At 41.2% G+C, this 16,860-nt stretch overlaps 1 protein-coding gene and 1 long non-coding RNA gene across 9 annotated transcripts in view; both read left to right on the top strand.

Annotated features, from left to right (window-relative positions):
- uckl1b (uridine-cytidine kinase 1-like 1b) overlaps positions 1 to 4,551 on the top strand; it is a 30,199-nt gene extending 25,648 nt beyond the window's left edge. For all 8 annotated transcript variants that reach the window (XM_086124613.1, XM_086124611.1, XM_086124614.1 and 5 more), the window contains exons 14-15: positions 537 to 693; positions 2,464 to 4,551. In XM_086124613.1, coding sequence (XP_085980739.1) covers positions 537 to 693; positions 2,464 to 2,543 — 237 coding nt within the window. In that variant the 3' untranslated portion in view covers positions 2,544 to 4,551. The remainder of the gene's footprint in view (positions 1 to 536; positions 694 to 2,463) is intronic.
- A 1,443-nt stretch (positions 4,552 to 5,994) lies between these two features.
- Positions 5,995 to 16,004, top strand: LOC147211261 (uncharacterized). The gene is made up of 4 exons (XR_015102386.1): positions 5,995 to 6,188; positions 14,153 to 14,305; positions 15,246 to 15,330; positions 15,611 to 16,004. It is a non-coding gene; the product is annotated as an uncharacterized LOC147211261 (long non-coding RNA).
- The last annotated feature ends 856 nt before the right edge of the window (positions 16,005 to 16,860 follow it).

The following is a 16,860-nucleotide window of genomic DNA, read 5'->3' as shown; positions in this document are numbered from 1 at the left end:
ACAATGAAAGCGCAATGCTCACTGGTCCAATTCATGGCAGCAACTGAAAAAGAAATGAAAAATAATGGCATTATAAAGAAACAAAGCAAAATGGCGCTATATATATATACTGTATATACAGTATATAAATAGTTTTCGAAAATAAAAACACTTTTTTGTTTCTTTACTTTATTTGCCTTTTATTTACCCTACAAATGTGTCAGATCATTTTGCCTGACCCTGTATATTCATTCATTCATTCATTTTCGGATCCGCTTTATCCTCACAAGGGTCGCAGGGGATGCTGGAGCACCCAAAACCGGGATCGAACCCACCACCTCTGCACTGTGAGGTCCGCACGCTAACCACTGGTCCACCGGGCCCCCTGACCCTGTATATAAATCATTTTATCAGGACTTTGCAGATTTCATTAATTTTTGAGGGGTTATCTGGAGCGTATCTCCTGTGTGAAATGAGGGATTGATGTCAACTACATTTGTATTTGATATTTTCGAAATGTTTGTTTGGAGGCCACATCTCACAGATGTTTGTTTCAGGACCATGATGTGCAAGAGGACAAAATCCTTCTGGTTTCTCTGCTAATGGCCGAAATGGGGGTGCACTCGGTGGCCTATGCCTTCCCGCAGGTCAAGATCATCACCACAGCTGTGGACAAGAAGGTCAACGATCTCTTCCACATCATACCTGGCATCGGTGAGAAGCCTACAGCGGATCAGGAATGTGAACAAACCAAATGCAGCATTACCATGTCTATCGAGCAGTTCGTGGTCTGTTGGATGGATAGATTTACCAAACAATCTTAAACCAGCAAGATTAAGGCATCTAACACCGCACTTGCTGATAGTGCTCTTATTCTGAAACCTATTCACACAACCTCTGGTGCACTACTTAGCAGACTAACACTAACTGGAATGGTAATCGGAGGAAGCGTTCCCATCATGCTTTGTTGCCGTTACAAGACTTGTGAGTGTGTTATGCCTCTTTTATGAGACCGGAATATAGCAACAAGTTTATAGTTGTATACTACAATTCGGATAAAATTATGTTTATGTTGTTGGTAGCAAAGCTAGTGCAGCCAGTGCTATATATAATGTAATGGTCAATACCTTGATCCATGGCAATATATTTGTACGACAATGAGATCGCCGTATGCAGCTGTTATGAATGCTCAATATTATTTGATATCAATGAAGATCAGTGGGCCCATGTTCATGTACGGGATGGAGGAGCGGTTCGAACAGTGTATGTTGCAGTCCGGCCCACCGCATGCGGTGTCACGATCATATGAAAAGATGCCACATTTAGTGCAGTATTTGCCAAATGCCATGTGAAAAAAAAATAAATAAACAAAAATAACAGCCACTGACATTCAGCCCGAGACATTCAGTCAGCGCCGCTCACTGTGCATTTCTTATTCGTCTCTTAAGAAATTTTGATTCGGCCAACAAAAGACATTTCTCAGTTTTTTGGGGTTTGTTTGTTTTATAGTTTGAAATAATCACAAATGCCCAAAAAAATAATGAGGTCAAAGTCATTCTGCTTGACGTGTGTCTTTCAATTTTGTTACAAATGGCCGTTTTTAGTGAAACCAATCCATGTTGCACTTCTGATTATAAAATAACGAAAATGTTTAGGGAAAAAAACTTTTTTTCAGGTGAAAGAAGAGTCGACTATTTGTTTTGGTCGGTTGGGTGGTTATATTGACCCAAAACACAATATTGTGTGGGTCTCAAAAGATCAGTCAAAATGCCCTAAAACAGCCGGCAAGATGGGAACACTGCTTTGAAAATGGCTACCAGTCAGTCAGTCAGTCATTTTTTTTTAGGTTCACCTTTTTTAATAGGTTTTTACAGTCCAGTGCATCCATGCTTATGCACAGCTCAGCATTTTCCCAGGGGTGGAGTCGGGGGACGAGGTGCTGAGGGGGCATCCTCAGTTATTAAGTTTTTAATGTGGTCTCCAGCCCGTGGATTTTTTTCTGATTGTGTGTGGGTGCGTAACATTTCCTCCTAGTGATATTCACGACACGTGACCCGGTGGGCGGCTGTTTAGAGTGTTGGCCTCACAGTGCAGGGGTTCAGGGTTCGATTCCGGCTCCGGTCTTCCTGTGTGGAGTTTGCATGTTCTCCCCTGCGTGGGTTTTCTCCGGTCCTCCGGTTTCCTCCCATATTCCAAAAACATGCGTGGCAGATTAATCGAACACTCTAAATTGTCCCTAGGTATGAATGTGAGCACGGATGGTCGTTTGTCCCCTGTGTGCCCTGCGATGGGCTGGCAACCAGTTCCGGGTGTCCCCCGTCTACTGCCCGAAGACAGTTGGTAATGGCTCTGGCACAGCCCTTGTGAGGTTGAGCGGATCAGAAAATGGATGGATGGATATATATTAACTGGACGCACATTGGATCACAAAAAAAATCACAAAGGTTTCTTCCCATGTGACTGTCCCATTTTTTTCCCCCCTAGGAAATTTTGGGGACAGATATTTTGGAACTGATGCACCTCCTGACTGGAGTGACGACGAGATTGATGAGCCCAGTTACTGATTCGACATGCGTCACTGGCCGTGCACTTTGATGCCTCTGTGGGGCCCGGAGCCAAACAGTCACACTGTACAGTAACCAAATTAAAGCTTTTAAATTATTTTATTCTTCATGAAGGTGTGATATGAAGCGCAAGATATTTTTGTACAGTATGTTCATTGTTTAGCTTGGTCTGTGCGGAACATTTGCAATCTCACCTTTAAAGCCTCATACTGTGGATGACACTGAATGTGAATTTGTACATGGCACTGAGGGGAAAAAGTATCAGCCATCTGCAGTTAAATCAGTGCACAAAATCTACTTTCACGAGCACTTTCAGAACGATCATTCAGTCGGAGAATGTGGTAGGTGTATCCCCCCCCAATTCTCTCTTTGTATCCAAGACGCTGTATACAACGTAGCTGAAAGCATACTTAGAGAATACTTCATGTGACTGCAGATTGTAAGTCTTACCAGCAGGCAGACAGGTAAAACGTGTGTGTCAAAACACATTTCAGCCCCATTGTCTGTTGTGCTTTTGGCCTAGCATGTTTGGGTAATACAAAAAACAAACAAACAAAAACACTTGCAGTGTTGAAAATATAGAATCTTTTGTTTGAAGCTGTTGCATAAAACAATTAGACCTGTAATACCAGGGGTGCACATACAAATGTTGACATGGTTATCAAATGCACAGGTGGGCATTTTACAAAATTCTGCCCCTCCGTCATTTGTCATAGTCCAACCGATGAAAAAAAATACATGATTAAAATGGTAAATGGATTGCAGTGTATCTACGTCATACGGTGCCTATCCAAAGAGCAGTACACATACATATGCTCGTATAGATTTCACATACATTTATTTGACACACTCGTAATCTGTAAAAATAAAGTCACCGGGAGCGTACTGGTGGCTGCCTGCAGTTGTGTTAACTACGAAATAGCCGAAAGGTTAAATTAAAGTTTAAAATGGCTGACCTAAATCAGATTCCACCTCCGCATTATGGCCAACTGAAAAATCCAATCCAAGTAGTTTGCGCTGTTTTTCTTGGTCCTTTTTGTCCTTTGTTGCATACCGCCACCTGTCGTACAGGAAGTACAATGCATTTCCCATGAAAGCAACCCTGCTCCTAGTCAATTCAGTCCCATGAACAAGATATTTTTTAAGAGAAATAATTTCACCAAGATTTAACAGAAAACCACACCCATAAAGGTTTGAATGCAATTAAAATCCATACATCAAATATTAGACTCAAACCATGTTTGTAGATTTGAAAACCGATGTTGTGGTGTCATTCTGGCCGCCTTAGCCAAACACAGCCGTCCATCACAGTCCCCGCAGAGATCCTAATGAAAATTGGAGCACTCACTCTCACACGTGTGTGTATATACAGTGGTACCTCTACTTACGAACGTCTCTTCTTACGAAATTTTCAAGTTACGAAACTCCTCAGCAGGAAAATATTGCCACTTGTTACGAAAGAAACTTCAAGATACGAAAGGTAAAAATACAGTATAGCCACACACGTCAACATCTATTGGGACAGATTGTCAAAGCCGTGGTGTCGCGACACGGAGATCACCATCGAAGTGAGCCTGGTAGTTCGACTGCGCACGTTGGGCCACCGTCTCATGACGAATGCCACCCCTACTCAAGCCAGCTGCCACAACGCGAATTCATAATCTGTTGTGCAACATAACGCACCCCAACGGTCACCTTCAAAATAAAAACGCTCATACTACTGGAACACCATATTGCAATTTCCAGTGCTCATGCACACACGCACACCACTTATGTGCACTCCTGTCTATTTAAAAAAATCTTTGAAACAATGCCTCTTTTGATAAATTTTTTTTTGTTGTTGAAAAAAATAGGCACATCAATGCTCGTCTTTCGGGCTACTGTAAGTAAAATAGTTTTCAAGGCTGAATACAAGTGTTGGCTTGTCACCTTATTTTCATTTATGCCTTTGCACTGTTTTGTTTAAAACTTTTTTTGTATATGTTTAATAAAAGTGCAATTGTTTTGATTGTGTCCTAACAGTGTCTTTGATTTCTGTTACACAGATGTAGGCTAGTTTCAAGTCGTAACCATCAGGGATGGCGCAACTCTGGGGCAAGAAGTTGCTTTTGCCCCGTCAGAATTCAGTGGAGGCCCAGTTTAGCCCCTCCACCATTTTCGTTAATATTCTAAAATATTTATAAATTATTTTCTCAGCCCTCCAATGTATGAGTCAAGCCCCCCTTGAGCCGTGCCTGGTCACCAAAGAGAAACGGGAAGTTTTTAAGAGCAACGCAATTGAAGTTTTCCGCCCCTAATTTGAGAAGTCTTCATCAGTTCATGCAACAGGGCTTTGTTCAAGAGATGAGCAGTCCATTTGTGATTGCTTCAGTACTATGAGAAGCGACACAATTTAAAACTTTATACTAAATAAGATTTTCTTGGTCTTGCTACTACATTGTTGAACGGTGTGGAATTGACTGAAATATAATTCAAAGCTTTAAATACAAATATTCGAAAGTTCAATGTTGACCATTTGAAACATATGTTTAAATGAAGGTCAAAATCGAAACGGGCGCATTTTCTATATTGAGCATCCAGGCACCTTTCCGAAGCATTTTGGAATTTGAATCAGCCGATCCTGCAAGTACTTTCGGTTCATCTCGTTTGGGGAAAGGGCATTTCCTAGGCAAAAACGATAATCTGAAGAGGGCCTATATCTTTTTTTTTTGGCTAATCAAGCAGCAGGTCACATTGACTTCCCCATTCACAATTTTTATTTACCAATGAAACAAACATCACCCAAGAGTTATTTTTACCTTCATCTTCCATTTTAAAAACGACAAAAAAGACCCTTGATAACAGGAAGGATGTTGTGGTTGTCCTCATCTCGTGGAAAGTAACCTTGATATCTTTCCATTGCTTTCTGTAACGACCACTGACAGCTGTCATGACAAAGTATGATTGACACACGTCTGATGAGCCTGACGGACAATTACAAAACAGCGGCCCGTCAGACACATGTTGACCTACAAGAGGCGTTAACTGGGAGCGGGAGGACAATGCTGTGTGTGTCTGCGTGTGTGCACGCGTGTGCATGTGTGTGTGAAGGACAGTCAAAAGACGTGAGGGGAGCTAAGAATATCAGCGGGCTTGTTTGTTTGCTTCTCTGCAGCTGTCAGAAGATGTGAGCGCAGACATGATCAAAATGTGCTGCGCATTTTTAAAAAGTATTTTCTGTTCCACTCCCTCAACGCACATGAGAAAACTGCAGCAGCGAGCTCAACAGAGCAAATTGCAAAGAAAAAAAAACTACATTGAAGTTTCAGTGCATTTTTTTGACATCGGTCCTTTGAGTGATAGTGTCAGTGGAAAATTTAGCACTAGCAGTAAAACCAACAGGAAGGTGCTCAACGTATGTGTGTGCTTGAGTGCGTGTGTGTGTGTGTGTACTAAGTACTAAGTCCCCATTGGTAGCGCAGAGTAAAATAAGGTCACGCCTTGACGCAGGAGTGGCTGTTCGGGTCCATGGTGTGTTCTTCAATTATTTGAGTTGGTATTCTTTTAAGTGTTTTCCTCAGAATTGGTCCACTGCTGTCCTGGTCCACTGAATACCTCCATGACCAGCACGACCTTCACATAGATGTGCTGCCCCATGGCTGAGGAGTGAGTAAACCCTGACTGGGACTTTTCTTTCTCAGAATCCTAAGCGCATCTTTCAAAAGGTAACATTTGTTTCACGGAACATGTCAGTGCCATCAGAACTCGAAGTTTTTGTGTCACTGTGTACGCATAAAAGAGCTAAATTAACCATGTCAAATTTGTACTCTGAAGGGGTGTTCTGAAGTAAACTACAGCAAAGGTTTTGGTGACCATTATTATCTAAATTGTAGATTCCACAAAAGGCTGCTGGTAACTCAGATGATGACCCCCCCCCCCCCCCCCCCCCCAAACACACACACACACCCTCCCGCCAAAGCTCCAAGTTACAGGTTTTTTTTTTCTTGGTCGAATTTTTTTTTCGTGTGTGTGTCATCAGGGTTGTGAAGGATGCCGGGGTGAGGCGGGGGTCCTATCGGATATTTGACCAATGATGTGTGAAGGTCACTCGACGGCCGTTTGTCATGATACAATCATAATGCATCTCCTCACGCAAATTGGGGGGCCCCCATGTATGTTGGGGAAACGGCGGCCCTGATTACCCCTTAGTGTATGAGGAGAGTAACTACTGTTAAAAAAATATAATAATAATAAAAAAATACAAAGCAGAAATGAACACGGAACAGTCTTCCTTAGGGAAAGTTTTACACGCAACAATGTAGGAATTGCAGTGCAGTCTTTCCACTTCCTTTGGGACGCATTTTCTCATCCACATTCCAGCAATTATCTTCACTTTCTATGTGCTATTTCAGAAAACCGGTTGATCATGAATCGAATGTTTCACACCTCTCTGTTCGTTAGAAACAGTCAAGCTCCGCCCAGGAAAAAAAGTCGAATGGAAATGTGTAGAAATATGCTTGACATACTATGACAACTTGTGCAACCATTTTGCATGTAAAGACTTACACGATGGAGTAGTGGCAAATGGCCATTGTCATACAAGCCCATCAACGTGACCTAAGCAATCGATAAGTCTGAAGCAGCAGAGAATTGTCCATCTTCATTTGCACGGACATGCCACAGCATTTGTAACTTGTTCAAATAAATGACAATCTGCTTTTTGGATGTGCACCAGTGACGCAATGATGTCAAAAATGAACAGATAGTTTGGGGCAATTAAATTCTGTTCTGAGAAAAGTACCAAAGCAACTGAGGAAAAACGAATAGACTAAATGCAGTTGTTTTCAGGCTATTTTATCAATCAACAATACAGTACCAATTAAAATGGATATGTGTGGGATGTGTGTAGACTGTAGATGTACTATTTGTAGATTACCTTTACAGGGACTGGGCCGGCCTACTCAGAGCAAAAATCTGCCAATGAAAGGAATTGAAAAGTATATATAGTATGTAATTATTTTGGGAGAATTTTTTCAAGTAATGTTGAAAAACCGCCAATATGTTTTCCATGATAAATGTGTGTTCAATTCACCCCCTCTCCACCACCCCCCCCCCAAAAAAACAACAAAACTAAAATAAACAAACAAAAAATAAAAGAATAAGATCAAAATGTGAGTATGCTGTGGTCCACTGTATTTGTATAGATGTGTGTGTGTGTGTGTGTGTGTGTGTATGTGTGTGTGTGTGTGTGTGTGTGGTGTGTGTTCGTTCGTGTGTTCTATGAACTGTGTATTTTGCATATTCTGTTCACAGAACGCTAATACCAGAAACAGTAGCGTAGTAGGCCTACGTCGGCACTGTTCAAATTATAGTACATGCTGCCCGGCAGATTTTTAAAATAATATTTGACATGGTCCGTGTCATTATTTTAGTAATTGTTTTGAAATGAGAGAGGTTAATGTGAAAATTACGGGTGTCAAAAAGTGTGAGGGTTGTGACATCGGCGTCTACACCATGGGTGCAGTGTTCATGACAATTGTTTCTACAAATAACAATAACAGTGACAATAATATTAAAGTGGTTTCAAATGGAGATAGACCTTACCTTGATATTCAAAGGCACAAAAAAAGTTGACAAATTAAGGAGCAACATTTCTGTTGATGCCTGGATGAATAATGTGTGAATCACAATTGGTTGCTTCAATTTTTTACTCCATGTCAAAGTCCAATATGTGAAACATCTCTCAATAATAATTATAAAGAAGTAAAAACTGCCGAAAAGACTTTGATTTTGCCGAAGGCTGCTGCAGTTTTGCTTCTGAATGTGGAGATAGGATTTTGCTGATGTTCAGTGCAAGAGCAGATCTACTCTAGTGTCATACTGAAAAACTATGTATATATGTATATACATACATATATATATATATATATATATATATATATATATATATATACTGTATATACCTTTTTTTTTTTAGCATTTTCTCGAATGCATTTAATTATGCGAAACCACGTGCTGCTGAAAAATGAAAGCTACTTTACACAGTATCTTCCTTATGCCTGCTCATGTTTGAAATGTATCCTTCTTAATGTGTCCACTGGCTGGAATATATCCCACCAAGTGGTCGCTGCGACAAGAGGCAAAATCTGGGAAGCTGCTGTGTCACTTTGATGAGGAGTCAGCTTAATTAGCTGGTGACGCGGCCACGCTGCTTATATCGACGAAAAGCGCACGTAACTGAGGAAGGCATGCGGACGGTAAAGGGAAAGGGTGGGCGTGAAAGAGGACGCTAAAGGCACACCCACCTATAGATTGGTATAATGCCGGCACGTGCATTGGGCAAAACAAGTTAGGACCCCCGAAAATGGCACCTATGAAGGTACCCGCCTATGAAGCACAGTTCAAACTTCAAGCATTCGGTTCCGCTAAGGTCTATTTGGGGCAATGAAAGTGTGGACCCCAAAGTGGGATTTTATAATTCAGATTTTTATTTTTTTATTCCATTTGACTTGGTGAGTGTGCAAAGTGTTGTCAGAAGGACATACCGAGTGGTTCTTTCTTGGACTGACCAACTTGAGAATGGTTTTGTTTCAGGCTCAATCTCAGGTTTGTCAGCCCATGAAATAGCAACTCACGTTGACGGCAGCATCGACACACCACTCCCAAATATATTTTTGCCTTCTGATTGGACAGTAAAGTACTTCATGTTTCCACATGTTACGCACAGATGTATTGAGTGGATTCTTCAGGTATCTGTGCTTTGTTTGATATTTATTTTTCAGAGGTCTTTTCAATTTTTTCAATTTATTTGAAAGCAGATACAGTGGTGCCTTGTTCCATGACCACGCCTGCAAATCAAAACACTCAAATCATCTTTTCCCATTGAAATGAATGGAATGGCCACAAATCCATTCTTACCTCTCCTCCAAAAACAACAAAAAAATGGTGTAATGTGTATTTTAATAAGAAAAAAAGGCATCCCATAATATTACACCAATAACATATGTACAGAATGTAACATAGTAATGGCATCATTATTTTGATTAAGAAGAATGAAAACGTTTTTGTCAGTGAATAGAACACATGGTATTCATAGACGCATTGCAACTCCTCTTTTAGCTCATCGATACAGCATTCGTATTTGTTGCTTTCGGCAGAGGATAAAGAATGTTGGAGTTCTGCTATATTGTATGCCGACATGTTGCTGCATCGTGGGTGTTCAGTCTGTTGCTTGAAGGGTTAAAGCAAGGGTCTTCAAGACTGTTCCTGGAGGGCTGCTGTCCTACCTGTTTTCCATCTCTCCCTTCTGCACCACACCTGATTAAAATGAACAGATAATCATCAAGGTGTGCAGAAGCTGGATGACGATCCTGATCATTTGAATCCGATGTGTCGCAGCAGGGAGACGTATAAAACATTCAGCAAGGGACTGTAAGTCTAAGCAGCAGTTGTTTGAAATGAACAAAGTGTAATTCTCTTTATTTTATGTTTAGTTTGACAGTGAACTTTAACTGGGAGTGGCAATAAGCAGCTTGAAGCCTTTTTGTTTGAAGAATTGTTCTGTGATTGCCGAAGTGCTCCTTATTGTGAAATGTTGGCGCATTTCTCAACCCAGGCAAGAAGGTCCATGAAGGTCATCCAAAAGAAAAAAAAACAGATCCATGAATCTCCAAAGCCCCCACTTTTCAAGACAAAAAAAAACATTTTTGTTGATCCTTGCACATTGCACAATCAAAAAGAGCAAGCTATTTTCAAGACTTTTAATTGGTCAATAATTTGTTTGCAAAAATAAATCAAACTAAAGACTGACCAATACTCTCAATTTATAAAAAAAAAAAATCAAATAAATGAAATGACAAAAGTAATAATAAGTCCTAACACTGAAACCAAATAACACGTATAAATTGTACAAAGTATCTTCAGAGGTGGGCATTATATACAGTTACATAACATAAAGCTCTCATCAGTAACCTTTCACTCCCCCTAGCGCCTAAACTGTAAGTATGGCCGTAAAATTTCAAAAAGTAATTGATTTACAGTTTTAATGTGTTTTAATTGATCACAAGTTGTGCTGGAAATCTCAAAATATTTGTGCTATTTCCAAATAATCAAGAAGTATTGGAATACCGTGTAAAACTATCTGTACCTCTACCGTATGTGTTCTTTTGCGTCTTCGGCAGTGTGCTTTACATCAATGTATGTGGATGACACGTTGAACAATTCTCGAAAGGTTTCAAGACTCAGTGTGGAAAAAAAAAAGACTGTGAAACTGTCACAAATTGACCAGTAGGCGGCGCAATGCACACACAAACTATTGTAGGTTGACACCCTCCTTTTGGGTTTTAATTTGAAATTATTCAAAGGTTTTCAGTGGTTTAAATCCACAAAATGCCTCTGCTTATTTTTATTTGAAAATATTTGAATTTTCGTTTCGAAATCCTAACTAGTATGTGAAAACATTTTACAAATACAGTACTTATAATTCTTAAAAATGTACAGTATATAAATTGGTCAGGATGAAAAATTAAATCAGCAGAACATAAAATCATATTTATGCCTAAATGTTGAACTAGACTTTTTATGTTACCTAATTGAAACGGTGTAATAGTGTAATTCAATTGTTAAATGTGTTACTAACCATTTTACTCACCTTCTGAACTGTTGTTTTGTGTCATGATTGCCAATGTTGACAATAGAAAGATCATTAAACATAAACAATGCTCTTCTAGATCATTGAATTACTCGCTACTTTTATTATGCTAAAATAAAAAATGCAATTGTGTATATCCTTCAGTTTATTCGCAGCATTTCCAGCAAATAAATAAATCACTTTTGACAAGTCTTAAAAAGGGTTTTACTGTCCATGAGTATGTTTTTTTTTTTTACATGATGTGTGTGTGTGTGTGTGTGTGTGTGTGTAAGGGGGTTAGAAGGTGTGGCGGGAGCTTTGAGCTGAGGTCACTTTGTTCCATCCCCGAGGAGGCGAGCAACAGTGTGGGGGTGGCTCACTTCCCCTTTCCCCTACCCCGCCACTTCCTGTGAACACCGCAACCGTTGACCACACCCGTCTCTCTCTTGGCCTTCAACCCCCACGTTGCCACACACACCCACGCAATCATACATGCACACTCGCCCCTATTTGTGCTTTATTCTCCTGCCAAGGAACCCACTCATATACACCCAGTAGCAAAACTATGAGGGGCCGTCAAGGAACAGGATCACTTCTCATACACACTACTGAAATGCTTTCACACATATTACAGGATATTTTGGGGGCTCACTCCTGAACTGCTCACATAAAACTACAGAATTTTTTTCCCCGGTCATACTTTATACATGACTAAAATGCTCTCATCCGCTCCTCACCACTATGGGGCCATCGTAGTTCAGTGGTCGTCCCCCAACCCAGAGGTTGTGGGTTTGATCCCCGGCCCTGTGTGTTCTTGAGCAAGAAACTGAACGTTCCCTTTGCTCTTGATGCTGTGTCATCAGTGTAAACCGCTTTGAGCGACTTGTAGGTGGAAAAACGCGAAACAAGTGTAAGAAGTCAAATAGAGCGTTCACACGCGCAAATTAGCTCCGGCGTAGCCCCGGAAAACAGCTTACACCGGACCAAATTTGATCCACCTCAGGGAGGTGGTTTAAAAATTTGCTCCAGAGCAAATGCTCGTTAGCGAAGCAGCACCGGTGTAAATTCGCACGTGTGAACGCAACTGGGTTAAATTTGCTCCAGAGCAAATGCTTGTGAAGAGTTTACGTACGGCGAGAATGCGTTGCTTTCGCGCTCTGTCGCACTTCCGTCATGTGTTTGTTTAATAACGACACAAGACTTGGCTGGTAACATCTTTCCTTTTGTAGGAGACTGGACTGTCTCGGAGTTGTTTGTGTAGTTTGTTCATTTGTTGTGTGTTCACAACCCCCCGCTCCCCATATAATTTATTTTGTGATTTCCTCTCTTGATTTTCTGTTTGGCGCATTACGTGTTTGCTTTTCTAAGTGTCATTGAAGTCATCGTTGATTTACGTTTTCGGGGGCGGTCACTCTCGAGCAGAAGGCATGGAGACCGAGAAGGAGAAGGACGTCCCTGTCCAGTAGTCGCTTGAGTTGTGTATACGTTTTAAAAAGAACCAACACGACAGCTCATTTGTTTTCTGTCGTTTTGCTCCGCTGCAGAAACTGCCGTGTGAACGCAAGTGGGGCTGCACCGACGCTGTGCCGGTGCAGACACGCTCAGCGGCTTTGTACGTGTGAACGCGCCACACAATTTGCTGCGGTGCAAAATATATCGCAACAAAATACATCGGTGCAGCGCCGGAGCAAATGTGTGCCATGTGAACACCCCTAAAGACCGTTCTAAACTGTTCTCACACTATTGTGCAACCAAAATTCTCACACATACTACTAAAATGCTATCGCACACTCCTGAAATGCTCTCACACAGACGACCAAAGTGCTCTCAAAAATACTGACATGCGGTCATTCACACTACTAAAACACCTTAACAAATGCTCCTGAAATGTTCTCACTACACTGAAAAAAATAGCGTACTAAATTTACACAATTTTATTTTAAGTGCATAAAATAAAATGACATGCATCGAGATGTGGAGTCTACATATGTACTTGAATCCTGATTATTTTATTTTGTGCAACCACTTTATGAAATAAAATTGAGAAAATTCAACAAAGTTTTTTCAGTGGACTGAAATGCTCTCGGTGGCCCGGTGGTCCAGTGGTGAGCGCGTCGACCTCACAGTGCAGAGGTGCAGGCTTTGATTTGGGCTCCCGCCTTCCTGTGTGGAGTTTACATGTTCTCCCTGTGCCTACATGGGTTTTCTCCGGGTACTCCGGTTTCCTTCCACATTCCAAAACATGCGTGGCAGGCAAAAGCAACGCTCTAAATTGTCCATAGGTGTGAGTGTGAGCGTGGATGGTTGTTCGTCTCTGTGTGCCCTGCGATTGGCTGGCAACCGGTTCAGGGTGTACCCCGCCTACTGCCCGAAGACGAATGGGATATGCTCCAGCATCCCCCGCGACCCATGTGAGAATAAAGCGGATCGGAAAATGGTTGGATGGATGAAATGCTCTCGTGCTCACTATTGAAACATTGTCATGCACACTACTGAAGCTTTTTCACTCACACCACTGAAAAACTTGCATGAACACAAAGGATTATTTTTGTCTGGTGCACTCCACCGAGAGACTCTCACACATACTACTAAAATGCTTTCACACACACTGCTGAATTAGTTTGCGGTCACATCACTGACTAAAACACTGTCACACCGACTGAAGCACTCTTACTCAAGCAACTGAAACACTCTTGCACAAACAAATGAAACGCTGACACACACTACCAAAACGATCTCACACACAGAAATGAAATGCTCTCATATGCACTAATAAAACATTCACTCTCACCCACACTACTGAAACACTCTCATAAAGTCCAGACTCTTGAATCTGTGAACAATGAAGGATTTCGGTATGCTGAGAAAATGTTTGAGTAGTGTGCGTGAAAGGTAATCCTGAATTATGTCTCTGACGGCCCTCCTCATACAATGCAGCCCTGACACCTCACCCTCCCTCTGATTCTCTCTCTGGTTTGACAACCATCCATGTGCACAACAGGACAGCTAATTATGAAGACGAGTTTTGGAACGTCTGCGCTGGCATGTCACTGTCCACAAGTACGCCCCCCCCGACCCCCCGTTCTCATCAAGGACAGGCTCTCTGAAGAGCTTGGTCTGTGGTTAGCAACAGTCGAGTCACGCAGTGATCAAGGTGAGCGCAGTCAGCAAAGTACCCGAATGGGAAAAGATATGGGGAGACAGTTTTGCCATTTTTCACGATAAAAGGTGCGGGTTCTCAAAATGGATAGCTCCAAGGGCCCCTTACCTAGGAAACATCAAGTCGAGTCAAGTCAAGTACAACTTTATTGTCAAATGCACTGTATGTGCAACATACAGCTCAGATGAAATTTCTTCCCTGTCAACCAGACAACAGACAACAAGAGGAGCTGCCGTGGGTTCCCGCGCCACCATTACACAACACATAAGACACAGACAGTCGTGCAATCTTAACCACTTTTCCTGCATACACTTTGTTGTTTGAAGCCGTTATAGATGAAAGAGGAGTGAATCAAAGTGACAAAGAAACATTTTTCCAAAGACCCCCTTCATAATCCTACATAAGATACACCAATTAAACATGACTACAGTGTGTACCCCTAAATGCTACAAAATTAAAAACAAATGCCTATTTTGTAAAGAACATTCAAAACGGATCATGTTATAATAGTTATATTTTTCAAGAAAAAAGGTGGTCTTTGTAAGAACAAAGATGTGTTTTGTCGGGTTAAAAAGTTGTATAATTGTCCCTTACTATCACAGTCCACTTTTTGCACTTTTTTCCCCCAGCTTATATTGTGCATTATTTCAAAATTCAGTAAACACAAGCACATTCTTACGCGGCCAGCCGAGACTGACGCAGAGTGGCTTACTGTTTAGCCAGTTAACAGCCAGTCACCTCTACATTTTCATTTGCTTTGACTCAACGACCAGGCCCACCTTTTAAAGGCACACACACATCACACATTCAATGTCACAGCTAAACCAGTGTAGAACATGAACATGATGACCTCAGAAGACAGAAATAATACCTGCTTCTCATATATATTTATTCATTCATTCATTCATTTTCCGAACCGCTTGATCCTCACTAGGGTCGCGGGGGGTGCTGGACCTATCCCAGCTGTCTTCAGGCAGTAGGCGGGGGACACCCTGAATCAGTTGCCAGCCAATCGCAGGGTATGTATATGTATATATATATATATGATGTTTGTATGTGTGTGTGTGTGTGTGAAAATGCATACTGTACATGTACATGTAGCTTGGGTTGCTGTTACCCAGATTTTGTCTGTCACAGGGGTGGTCTGGAACGTAACACTTAAAATAAACAAGAGATTACTGTTATTTGAATTTATCCTAAATAAAGTCATAATAATATGATATTAAATTCAAAATTTGAAACACAACTTTTATTCTCAGATCACTGTCATGGTTTGATCTGTTTTCGGTTTTGTTTCAGCTCCGGCTGCAGTGGTAGGCATTCCGTCCAGCGGATCACCCATGACTCGATGCAATCACTCGACTATAAAAGGACTCGGACGACGGCTGTCAGATTATTAAACTTGCTCGCTGTTGTCCTTCAAATGTTGTTTTTTCGAGACCTCTTGACCATGCTCATTGTTTGCTCTTGGCCGTATTGATCTTGTTTTGTATTTTTCGCATGGTGTAATTCCTCCTCAGTTTTTGTTTTCACTTGATTAAATTCTCTGGCTATTTCGTTTCTAGTATTTTCTGGTTAAACAATTCCCTTGCTTTTGACTAATGCTTTATGTTGATGCAGTGTTTTCCTGGCTCTTTGTACTTTTTTGTTTTCTGTTTTTCTGTAAATAAACATTTTTTTGTTCCACCTTTTATGCTTTTCTACATTTGTGGGATCCCAACATCATTTGGTTTGTTCCCGAACCGTGTGAATCATGCCTTTTCCTCTAGAAAAAAAATGCCTTTATCTTGAAAAACTAAATGAATAAATAAAATAGTAATAAATAATAAATAAAAAAATATATACCAGCCCCCCCCTTCTCAACCCCCCCCCCCCCAAAAACATATTCCATTGGGGAGCGGAGAAGAAGGGAGGGGTGCACAGGGCGAATGAATGTGGGGGAGTGAGCCAGTGTGGGGGCAGCAAGGCCATCTGGACTGTGAAGAGGCGGAAGAAAAGGAGTGTGTCTGTGCGTGCGCGTGTGTGTGTGTGTATGTGTGTGCGTGTGCGTGCGTGTGTGTGCGCATGTGAGAGCAGACGGAGCGTGGACGCTGAGGAAGGACGCGCATATCTTAAACGTCCTAAACTATGCGCAATGATATGACAATGATATTGTCTTGCATGGGTCAATATCACTATAAATTGCTGTTGGTGTCCTCATCAGAATCTTTCAGTCATTGTGAAAATAGAGCAGAATCTTGAACTGTTTGATCTTATTATAGGTTGCCGAACATTTGTACACATACTCGTAAAAGTAGTGCCAAAATGTAATATTATAGTTTATTTAAAGTTGGAATCAACATGATATTGGCACATCCCACACACTGCTCTGTTACCTTCACTGTGTGTAACAAGTGTTTCAATGATACTAAACCAATTTTGTCATTTTCGTAATTGAACTGAACATTTTGCATATCGCTGGAGTCGGGCTGAACCAACACTTTTCAGGAGACCAGAATATGTTTGTTGAGCCATCAACACTGCTTAATCAAACAGAGAAAGCCTATTTT

Source organism: Hippocampus guttulatus, chromosome 1, assembly GCF_054856545.1.
Source record: "Hippocampus guttulatus isolate MCC_2025c chromosome 1, RoL_Hgut_1.0, whole genome shotgun sequence".
Taxonomy (NCBI): domain Eukaryota; kingdom Metazoa; phylum Chordata; class Actinopteri; order Syngnathiformes; family Syngnathidae; genus Hippocampus; species Hippocampus guttulatus.
Note: the sequence above shows the minus strand (reverse complement) of the source record. Positions and strands in the feature narration are given on the sequence as shown.